The sequence below is a fragment of the Monoraphidium neglectum genome (genome assembly GCF_000611645.1).
Source record: "Monoraphidium neglectum strain SAG 48.87 unplaced genomic scaffold scaffold01259, whole genome shotgun sequence".
Classification (NCBI taxonomy): Eukaryota; Viridiplantae; Chlorophyta; class Chlorophyceae; order Sphaeropleales; family Selenastraceae; genus Monoraphidium; species Monoraphidium neglectum.
This window is the reverse complement of record NW_014012369.1, coordinates 1-11,368: the sequence shown is the minus strand read 5'-3', so window position 1 is coordinate 11,368 and position 11,368 is coordinate 1. Positions and strand designations below refer to the sequence as shown.

The following is an 11,368-nucleotide window of genomic DNA, read 5'->3' as shown; positions in this document are numbered from 1 at the left end:
CACACACACACACACACACACACACACACACACACACACACACACACACACACACACACACACACACACACACACACACACACACACACAAGCACAAGAACGCACAGTAAACACGCACATAAACAAGCCCACGCACATCCACGTGCGGGTGCCCGCGCCACACACCTGCTGTAACTTGCCGCGATGGCCACACGCGCCAGCCAGCCCGGTGGCGGGGCCTCAAGCAAATCGCACCCGCTGCACCCAGACTGCGCATGCTGCGCTGGGAGTCGCAGGCCCGGCATGACAGCGGCCGCAGCAGGGCCGAATGCGCTGCTGCAAACAGCTGAGCGGCATCGGCTGAGGGGGGTGACATTAGTGCAGGATGGTGGTCTGGGGCGCGGTGGGCCGTCAGGGTCAGGGGTTCAGAGCACACGGACGGGTGCAGGGACGTGGGTGCGCAGGTGGCCTCAGGCGGTGACGCCCACGCGTGAACTGGCAGGTTCCTCTTGGCTGCCTACCTCACTTGCCGGCTTCACCAGGGTATTTCCATGCGGCGCGCTCACCTGAAATTGAGTGGCGCCCAAGTGTCTCATTCATCGATGGGTTGCAACTCTGGCTCGTTATTAGAAGGCGGGTGTTGAGGTGCAGAACTGTAGCAAGGTTGGCGACGATCCTGCAGCCACGTAGAATACTACGTCACAAATATTATACTGATATTGCCATCATTTTTGCTAACGGGTGAGATTTCTCTGGGTCGTGAAACGCCCGCGGAGATGTTTTTTGCACCCACCACCGCGGGTGTTGTGAGCCGGGCTGTAACATATGTTATCATGAATTTTTTTGGGTGTCTGATACGCGGCATAGTGAGCGGCAGGCGAGTCTGAGGTGCAGCGGCGTGGGCGTGGGCACGTGCGTCACCTCGATCACCAGCAATTCGCGCACCGCTGACGTGCGCTGCAACACCCCTTCCAGAAGGCGCTATTCAACCTCAGGGCTCCAGGCAGGATGAGGAGCGCACGGCTGGTGGTGGTGTTTGCCGCCGCGGCGCTCAGCCTTGCCGTGGCCGCGCCCGCGGCCGCGGCTGTGGCTGAGTTCACCCCCTCCATTGTGATGTGAGCAACGGCATTAGTCTGCAGGCCGGGGATTGCGCAAGACCAATCAAATTTATTGGTATTGGCAATGGAGGCAGTTTTTCAGGCACAATGCGCTTGACCCTCTACATGAGTCGTGCTGGCGTGTAGCCGGCTGCCCTCGCAAAAATGGCGGCTCAAGCTCCCTGCGATGCTGCTTGTCCAACCACCCCACGTGCCACACTGACCAGAACCCACTGCGGTGACGGCCTGCAGGACCAATTTTGGGGAAATGGGCCAGCCGTGCTTAAAGATGGTCGACAACGCCGCAAAGCTAAACGCCAACAGCATCAAGTTTGTGCCCACGGTGAGGCAGCAGCCGGGCCGGCCGCGCGGGTCCTGCTGGCAGGGGCCAGCCTGCAACCGCAGATAAGAAATGCTGATGCTAGGGTGTGTGAATCTTTGGATCCTGACTTTGTTGTGTTGCTTTTGCGGGCACCGCTCTGAATGCTAAGTGGGCGCCAAGCCCTCAGTGGCGGCTCCATGGACCCCACATCTGCTTGCCACGCAATACAACCAGATGTGCGCCACCCTCGACCCTTGACCTCATCCAGGTGCACTACTACGGATCTGACAGCAAGATTGACCGCTTCTGCTACAGGTGGGTGGACAACCCCGCTGCCTATCACAGGCCGGAGCCCAGTTCGTCCCTCAACTGAGGCCAGATCCACGCCCCAAGCAGCAGGGAGAGATTTGTCTCGTGCCATCCTCCCACGTCTACTGCGCCTCGAGTGTATGAAGTATGAGTCTGGTGCGCGGGCTTTAGTCCGTGAGCGCCCTCTGCAGCAGCGGCGGGACTAACCTCGTAGGCACACGCGTCCAACAGGAACGAGGATTGGGGCTGCGAAGAGGTCACGCCAGACAACATGCGCAAGTATCGCGACCTCCTCGGCAGGCGAGCGCAGCTGGGTACCTAGGCGGCAGCGGATAGGTCGGCGTCTGTGGTTGCGCATGCGCAGCACTGCGCCAGCCGGGGCACCTGAAGCCACAGGGCACCGGCCAATCCTCCAATTGATCCCTTTCTCACAAAAGGCATGACAATCGCACGTGCGCAGCTGCATCAAGTATGCGGTCGACACTTACAACGTCGATGTGGCCATCCTGGCGCACCTGGACAACATGAAGGAGTACACCTGGCGCAACCTGCTGCAGGCAAGCCCTGGCGCGCCCCCGCAACGGCAGGCGGCAGCCCTGCCCGCCCCCCTGCTGCACGTTGCCGGCCGTGCTGTCCTTTTCTGAAGGTTGCGGTCCGAGGCCTATCAGGCTGTGACCGCGCAAAGAAACGGCACGCCTGCGGCTGCCCACATGCCAACAATTTGTCAGTGGCTTCCAGTGATGCAACCTCCTGAACAAACAATCCTGTTGCACAAATCCCACATGCAATCCCTGCAGTTCAACCCACGTGCGAAGTACGGAGGTTACTCATACGCAGAGGCTGTCATCCGTCCGATGGCTGACGCCGTCAACCAAGCCGTCAAGTGGGTGCAGCACAGCGCTTTGCGACTGGGAGGGCTCCGTCGACTGGAGCCGATCGGCTGCTGGCTATCCAGCTGCTCAATTCGGCTGTCCCGCTTGCAACGCCAAAGCCCATCTCTTTCAGTCACCATGCCCAGCACAAACAAGCCGTGCTGACTCATCAACTACCCTCTATGCCTGTTCCCGGCATGGCCTCCTCTGTTTGCAGGCCCAACACCGAAGTAATATTCACTCTGAACGGCGAGACTGGGAAGTCCGTCAGCCAATTCTCCAAGGAGTGGCTCAGCCTCGTGCCGCTGGTAAGCAGTTGTTGACGGTATGCAGGTCTTGGCCTTGCGACCGATGCGGAGGTGGCGTTGTGGCTGCTGTCCGCAAGGGGATGTAAGGCGAGCGCAGGGCCCTGCGTGTGTACTGGCGCGCTGCAATCGCGGACACGAGCCAGATGGATGCACGCATAGACGCCCCATCCCAAAAATCCACCTACGGCACACATTCCCATCTCCCCCCCCCCCTTGTGGCTGCCACCTGGGCCGGCGAACCTCACCCGTCCCTGTCAGGCGCGCGGCTGGCTGACCGCGAGAGGGAAGCTGCTGCGAGCTAACGCGCTCATCGCCGTCAGCCTCAACTACAACAAGCTGTGGGTGACGTCGCGGGGCCGGTCTTGGGTCGCACTCGGCTCTGATCGACCCACACCCTGTCCTTCCCCGCCGTTTGGGGCAGGGCCCGTGCTCCTATGGGCCTCAGGTAGCACAACCCCCTGTCACACCCCTTCCCCCAAAAATATCCTCCTAGCTATGGCTGGATCGACTTCACCTCCATTAGTCCCGACTCTATCGCCAAAAGCTTTGACAAGGTGTGGAGAATGATGGAGTGGCGCGGATGGACGTCGTATGGTTTGCACCTGCAAACTGTGCATCACCCGCGGACTGCATACAAGTGGACCGGGTTAGCGCGGCAGCGTGCATGCAATGGAGTGCACGGGAGCACCTGGACTTGCGCATCCTGCCAACCCAACGGCGTTTATGTGCCATCGAGCAGCACGCAGCACGCAGGCAGCGTGATTGCGGCCTCGCCGACCAGCCTGAATGGTCAAACGACTGCACGCGCGCGCTGGCGCATGCAGGAGTGGCGGGCGCAGGCGGCCAAGTATCCTCTAGACCTGCCCAACATGAAGCGGTTGTATGACGCCGTCGATGTCATCGGGCTCAGCGGTGCGGTTGCTGGGGGCTGCAGGGTGTGTAATACACAGCCTCATAGCCCTCAGATGATACGTAAACATTTGCAAAAATGACAATCTGGCAATACGGCTGAAAAATTGGATTTTGGCAAGGCCGCATGTGTGGTGGCTGCACAAACACCATGTGGCAGGGGCGGGTGGCTTGATTATGCACACAACCAGCACACGCTGAGGCTTTCGGCCGCTGGTAGGCGCCGCAAGTGCAGCACATCCCCGACCACACACATAGACGCTCGACACATACACAGCCTGACACAGGAGGGCCACTGGCTGCTCTTGTTGCCGGCCCCAGCTGGCTCATACGCGAGCCATGGCCTCAGCTGCATCCCCCTGCCGCCACCCCCCTGCACCCGACGCAGCCTACCCTCCACTGTACCCTGGTTTCAAGTACCAAGACTTGCCCGTTGCCCTGCAGTATCATGCACAGGTGCGTGTCTACCACATGCCCCAACTAGGCATGGGGTGCAGGGAAGCGCTATTGCCAGGAGTGGGAGGTGTGGAGGAGGACGGAGAAGCGGGGGTGCATGCTTGCGGGACTCGGCCAATGGCCAGGGCAAGGGCAGCCAGCTGTCAGCCCCATGCAAAGTGGAAGACGTTCTGACATGGCGAGAGGGGTGGATCTCGCCACATGCCACACTCACATCTTGAATGAGGCTGGCAGTCGCCCAGGCCCCCGTGCATGGTTGAAGATGACAGAATGAAAAAAGCGTACCGATGCCGTCATTTTGGACAGGAATGGCGGCTTGGCGGCTTCCCGTTGTGTGCAAATGCACTGAACCAGGATCTGCGGGCGCACGTGCGGCCGTTGCAACCCCTCCCCCTCACGCACAGGAGCTGTCCTATGCCGGCATTGACCTGAAGCAGCTGCTCGACAGCGGCAAAAAGGTGCGGCGAGGTTGCAGTGCAAGGGAGAGGGTTGGCAGTGCTGACAGCATCGTGCGTGTGTGCGACGCCGATGATCCACAGTTTGCATGGCAACGGGCTATGACAGCTCACCATCAACAAGTGATAGTTTGCGAGGCATTCCTGCGTGATGCAGCTTACCGTGCCAGCTATTTCTGCCTTTGCCTACCACTGTCTCGGCCCCTATGAACTGAGCTCTGCCTCCTCCTCCACAAACTGTGCGGCCGCCCCTCAGCTGGTGATCAGCGAATGGGGCGTCGGCGGCGGCACACAGGACGGCGGGTCCATTGCCAAGAGCACGAAGGACGTTGCAGGTGCGGGCGGCACCGCGAGCGGGAGCCCCCAATCCGTGCCTGCCAAGCGCCCGCAACCACAACGCACAGCATTACAACAGCAGGACCGCGCCTGATGTGCCCTACTCACCTCTTCATCTTGAGGTGCTTACTATCAACAAAACCCTGAACCTCGCCGTCTGCACTCGCCGCGCAGGCTACCCTTTCTTTGGCCTATGGTGGGCTGCCGTGAGGGTGTCAGGACACGGCTGCACCACGCGGGTGCATGAGACCTGAAGAAACGCACTGACGCTTTCGATGCATGAGGCATCATTTGTATTCGCCAAAACCGTGCCCCTCCCAAAACTTATCACCTGCCCCTCTTGTGCAAAGCAAGGGGGATGCCCAACAGGGCCTGCAGTTACCATACATGCGTGCGCGCCTGCCCGCCCCCAAACTAGGTACCCTTATGCAGCATCCAAGGACCCGTGGAGGAATGCAGACTATAACGAGTACAGGTTTGTCACGACGAGTGATGATTGCTGTTATGTCATTGAGTGGTGCTGAGCAAACAGCAATAGGGCCGTGTCAGCAGCCTCAGGGCGACCCGCCTGTGCTGGCGGGCTGGGCTGCCCCACACGGCAGGAATGCCAGCTCCCGGCCATGATGCTGCCCTGAATCACGGCGCAAACAAAGCCCTCCGCCGCAAGTTACTTACTTTCCCACCCACAAACAATCAAACGCGCCGGGGCCGTGTCACCCCTAGGCGCTACCTGTACCGCATGACGGCCCAGTGGCTGGTCAACGGGGGCGGCCCGCAGTTCCCGCTGTACAAGCTCTACGCCTGGGGTGCAGGTGCGTGGCCATATGCGCTCACCTAAGCACCACTCACTCGTGGCATCACTCTGCCGCCCAACGCAGCAAACAGTGAGGGGGCTTGCGCTTGCCTGATGCCGCACCCTGCCCCATGGCCATACCACCCCGCACTTTGTTTCCCCACCAGCCAGTCCCCTCCTGTGTGCAAAACCCAACAACATTTCATTATCGCACTGTCCCCCCATTTTCAGGGTCCTGGGACGCAATGGGCGTGCATTTCCAGAGCGGCGACGCCAGCGGCAGCTGGGCCGACCCCGAGATCATCCAGATCGTGAAGGACCACAACGGCAAAGTTTGACCTGCTGACCGCAAGCTTCGGCAGAGCGATCCAACCTGCCAAGTTGTCAGCACACCTGCTGACATGGCGCCTCTTGATTGATCGCTGCACAGAGCCAGCAATGGGTGTATTTTGAGCTCGTTGAGGCGGCAGCGCCCGACAGCGCGGAAATGTGGTGACAGCGTGTGTGGGAGTCGCTTTGTCTACCAGCGCTGCGCGAGCCGCCGTTGCCGCGCACAATAGTTGTGATGTCGCGGCTGGCCATGACACGTGTCTGCCACCAGTGGATTCTTTCATGTGCCGAGATGCAGGTGCTTTTTCCGTGAGTTGATCCCTGTGTTGTTGGTCAGACCAATGACTGAGCTATGTATGTGTGAGATTCCTCGCGAAGCCGTTCACAAAAACCGCTGGTCCAGATGCGCTGCCGAACTCGCTACCGTACATGTTACACACACGTTCACTTGAATGAAGCTGCGCTTCACGTGGACGCGAGACTCAAGGCCCAGGTCAAGAAGCTGGCAAACGCGTGACCACAACGCACAAACTGTCCCGTTGACTCCTAGGGTGTGCTCTATGACCCACGAAAGACCAGGGACGCCCAACGGCACAGTAGCCAAAAGTCGGAACAAACAGCATCCCGAAGCAATCAGGTTTGCCCTACACTGCCGCCGCCTGCCCCTCCTGCGCGCCGGCCAGCAGCTTTGAGCTGTGGGAGCGCGCGACGGGCAGCTGCTCGAGGGAGGGATGGTCTGACGTCATCCGCCCCAGGCACAGCGCGACGAGGGCGTACCTGTGTTCAGAGTGGGACCACCGGCGCTGATTTGATGAAACTGACGCGTTTTTCCGTGTCCCATCAGGTCAAAGGATAGGCAAAACGTGTGCTGGCGGGCGACCAAGGGCGATGAAGTATGCACAAGGGCAGGGCTGGGCTTCCCGCGGCCGAGTGCGCAGGGTAGCCCCGTGCAGCAGCATGCACGCCAGGCCCGGCGGGGCGGGGTGAGTGGGTGCGCGGCTGCTCCCCTGCATACGACAATTCCCAAGACACAGAGCATAGGGCGACGGCCCCCTTGTCCCTTTTCAAGCCCTCTGCCCCCAAGACCCCCTCCTCCTGGGCCCCTTCCCCCCGCACCCCTCGCGATTCGAGTCGCCCCGTCCCACCAACTCGGCCAACCCCTCCCCCTATCTCTCCCCCGCCCCACGCACCACTCCTGGGCCGTCTTGCGGTCCTCCCAGCCCAGTATCAACTTCCTGGGCTCGTTGCTGGGGCGGTGCACCAGGTCCTGGGTTGGGGTGCGATTTGATGGGGCCCGGTCGGTTGGTGAGTGGGTTGGTGAGTGAGCGCAGGGCTGTGCTGTGTTGCGGACCGCTTGGTTGGTGAGTGGGCCGGCGCAGGGTTGTCGTTCGTTGAGGCGAAGTTGGTTGGTAAGTCGGACAGCGCAGGGTGACGGTTTGTTCCGGGCCTGTGAATGAGCTGGGGTTTGCAGCCCTGCAGGGTCATGCTTTGGTGCGGGTCCGTCGGTAGGGGAGTCTATTGGTGCAGGTTTGTTTGGTGGGGTTGCAAGCGGATTGGGGTTGAAAAGGGATGGGTGGGCGGGCTGGCGGCGGCGAAGGATGTGTTGTGACTCCGCGGGGTTGCGCGGGGGCCTGCAACCACTGGGGCTTTTGAGGCTGAGGGGCCGGCGGGCTTGGGAGGGGTTGGCGGGATCAACGGTGCGCAGGTGGGGCGATAACTCTGGGAGAAGGGCGGCGCAGGGACGAGGCGAGGGCGCACCGCCTGCGCTTCAACGCGCTCCACGAAACCCACGCGCGCCCCTCACCGACGGCAGCGGCGTGTTGGGGCTGAGCAGGCGCTCGAAGAAGTGGCCCTTCCTCTTCAGTTCGAAGTCGTAGAGGGGCAGATCCTCCCCCTCCAACTCGCCAGTAAGGGCAACGTCCACCGTGCTGTCCCCGGGGGCTTTCTGGGTGTGCACCTGCGCGGAAATTAGTGATGGTGGGACAAGGGTTGGTCGCTGAGGCTGGTGGAGACAGGAGAGGCGTTCACTGTAGTGGTAGAGGTGGGGTTCAAGGGCCAGGGCGGGGCGTGCGGAGCGGGCATGAGGGTTGGGTATGGGATAAGATGTGACTTTGGTTGCCAGTTAGCAGGACCTTGGCAGATGGGGTCCGGGAATAGGGGGTCCCGGGGCCGCAGGGTGGGGGGGGGCGCGGGTGTGTGCTGCGCGTGCAAGTGCGAGGGCGGCTTGGGCAGCCGGGGCGGCTGATCGGAGGCCGTCCAGCCGCAGCTGGCGTTAATGCGCAGCGCGGGCGCCGCTCGGCGCCCCACTGCCCCGCCGTGCGCACGCACGTGTGCATGCCCCTCCATGCTTGCTGCAGAGCGCCCGCCCCAGGGTGCTGACACACGAGGGCCGCAGCGAAGCCGCCAGCCAGCCCGACCTGGGTGGTGGGGGCCAAACGGCCCACAGGCACTCACCCTGGGCCCGACTTTCTCCACATCCCCCGGCAGCAGCTCCCACTCCTCATCCAACTGCAGGGCCTGCGCCTCCGCCCCGCCGGGCGGCACCACCTGCGGCCGCGCGAGGCGGCGTGGGCCATGCTCGGAGCTTGCGATGGAGGCGCTAGGCGCGCGGGGAGCAAGGGACAGGCGCGGGCGCAGCGATGGGCCGAGCAGGGGGAGCGGCGGCGGCGGCGGCGGCGGTGTGCGAGAGCTTGGTGCTTTGGGATTGCAACGTTGTTTTTCAGAGGGACCCAGGAGTCGCAATCGAGGCCGGGGCTCGATCAAACTGCCGGCCGCGCACGTGCAGCTGGAAGTTGGCCTTGCCCGGCAGCTGCACCAGCCTCACTGCCTGCACCTCGACCCTGCTCACGTGCGCGCGCGCGCGGCGGAGCGGGGGCGAACGCGCGTCAGTGTGGGCGCTCTGAGCAGTGGCGCCACAGGGAGAGGCAAGAGCACGCAGGACGCGAGAGCGCGGCGGGGGAGAGCGCCCGCAGCGGGCCTGGCTCATTGCACCAGTGATCGGAGCATCGAACGCGTCCATATGTGCGGGACATTTCCCTCATAGCCCACGCACAGGCTCGCGGTGTGGGAGAGAGCTCCGAGCAGACCCTTGTCCTGATCGATTGAACGGAACGCCTGGGCTTCAGCTATCACACGTCCTTCCATTGCTCTACTAAAGCGCTCTCCGCGGGCTTCTCCTTGACTGTTGGACGCAACGCTGACCGTTGGGGGCGAAATGAACAAGGTATGTGCTACAAATCAATGCTGTTTGTACCCCTGTCACTGATTTTGTCGCGCAAGGCGAGGGCTGGTGCATGAGCCGCCGACATCGCGGTTGAAATCGGCACTGGGTGACACCATCGCGCCGACGTTGCATCTGCCGTGCGCTTATAAACACACGTGAGCGGTTCTGCCCTCGAACGTGAGTCCTGATGAATCAGAAGCGCACACGGCAAGCTGGAAGCAGATCCTTCACCCCCCTCGCCCACACGTGCAGCGTCGGATGAGCTTGCCCCCCCCCCCTTGTGCAATTTGCTTTTCTCGCTGCCCCCGCCTTGTCCTGCTGTCTAGCAAGCCCAAAGCCCCCCATTCCTCGTCAACAGGATGGCCCGTCCAAAGCCGCAAGCGTTATGTTACAGCAACCTGATGTGGTGCCTCAGTGCAGTTTAAGGGAGGGATGAGACGGCATGCGGCCCCCGCACAACGGCAGGGGAGGTGGTGCGCTGGGGGCGCATCATTTAGGCCGCCTCCCTTTTAGGGTCGCCTGATTGGCGTTGCAGCAAGAGCCCCGTGGCATGTGTCAAAGCTCGAAAAGCAGTGCAGGCGAAGCGTGCACACTACACAAAGAGAGGGCTGGGGCCGGCAAGGGGCAAAAGCCAGGGTCGGGGCGCACGCGTGCAAGGGCCAAAAGGCGGCGGGGCGGCCAGGCCATGGTATGGTGGTTGCTGCGGGGTGACCGCGAGCAACCCACCAGCCCAATCGCGAGCCGCCCCTCGATGCGCCCGCCCGAGCGCCCGTCGGTCAAAGAAGTCAAAACGCGAGCCGTAACCACAGCGGCGTCGTGCGCGTTGGCGAAGAGCAGTGCCCAATATGACGAAATAACAAAGGAAGCCGGCGCCGCCCTTCGTTATTGACAGACTGCTTGCATGCGCCCAGGTCGCACCGGGGGCGCGGCAACGGGCCACCGGGGCTTCTTTTCCCTCTCCCCACATGCCTGCCGGCAGAGACTAGCTGGGGCCCATGGATGCGGGCCCCGCCAAAGCTCGCAAAGCGGCAGCGCGCGGCAACAGCGACAAAACCCGACCCCTGGACAGAAGCACGTACCCCAGGGGCTGGAAGTGAGCGGGCAAATATAGGTATGCAGAAGCGGGTGTGCAGCGCGCCGCCCATTTGCTTGCGCGTGCGAGCCGCACAAAACTCGCAGGGATGGTCACTCTCGGCGCGGGGTGCGCGGGCAGAGCTGCCGGCGGATCCGAACCCTAGACACCGCTGCCCTGGGGCACGGCCATGGGCGCTGCCTCTGGCGCTGCGTGGCCGGATCGTGGCGCTCGGCGGCCGCGAGGGCGAGGGGGGCGCCTCGACAAGTCAGCAGGGACCCCCCGCGAGCAGGGGGTCCGCGGCGGCGGCGGCGGGACGGCGGTTTCCCGCTATGTCGTCGGTGGGGCGCGGCCTCGCCGCGCGCGCGTCAGCGCGGGGCCTGAGCCAAAGGTGGCTCGGGTGTGCGGGGCGGGGGCGGCCCCGGGTGCGCCGCACTTGGGGCGGCGCGATTTCTTGACCGGCCCGGGGGCAGGGGCGGCCGCCGGGGCAGGCTTACCATTGGGTGCGGGGGCGGCGCGGTCCCTTGGGGATGCAGCAGGTGGGCGCGGGGCACAAGGGCGTCGCGGCCCTCGGCCGTCGCGGCCCTCGGCCGTCGCGCATCCATTGGTGGGGGCCAGGCGCCTGCGGCGGGACTGCCGCGCGGCGCGGCGCATGGCGGGGCCCACCTTTGGCGGGCCGCAGCCAAGCGCACGGCGGCCCCCAGCCGCAAAAAGTGAAGGGCCTGCGACTCTCGAGCTCGAGCAAGTGCTTTGAAGGGGGATGCTGATGAACAAAGTAAGGAAAGGAAGGACGCAAGTGCCGAACTGCGCGCGCGCGGCCGGCGGCGTGGCGGGCCCGCGAGCCCGGCCGGCCATTCACGGGGCCGGCGCGCCGCTCCGCTCCAGGGCCCCGCCGCCGCCGCCGTGG

At 63.2% G+C, this 11,368-nt stretch overlaps 2 protein-coding genes across 2 annotated transcripts; both read left to right on the top strand.

The window, feature by feature from the left end:
• Window positions 1-1,344: 1,344 nt before the first annotated feature.
• Window positions 1,345-2,351, top strand: MNEG_7228 (hypothetical protein; the record flags this gene model as incomplete). Its single annotated transcript, XM_014044299.1, has 3 exons — window positions 1,345-1,419; window positions 1,667-1,713; window positions 2,168-2,351. 3 exons carry the CDS (start codon window positions 1,345-1,347, stop codon window positions 2,349-2,351), a joined length of 306 nt encoding a protein of 101 aa, XP_013899753.1.
• A 210-nt stretch (window positions 2,352-2,561) lies between these two features.
• On the top strand, window positions 2,562-6,174 carry MNEG_7227 (hypothetical protein; the record flags this gene model as incomplete). The annotated part of the gene is made up of 12 exons (XM_014044298.1): window positions 2,562-2,590; window positions 2,797-2,887; window positions 3,146-3,225; window positions 3,381-3,441; window positions 3,712-3,799; window positions 4,185-4,252; window positions 4,657-4,710; window positions 4,964-5,042; window positions 5,218-5,239; window positions 5,462-5,518; window positions 5,767-5,855; window positions 6,068-6,174. 12 exons carry the CDS (start codon window positions 2,562-2,564, stop codon window positions 6,172-6,174), a joined length of 825 nt encoding a protein of 274 aa, XP_013899752.1.
• Window positions 6,175-11,368: the final 5,194 nt, after the last annotated feature.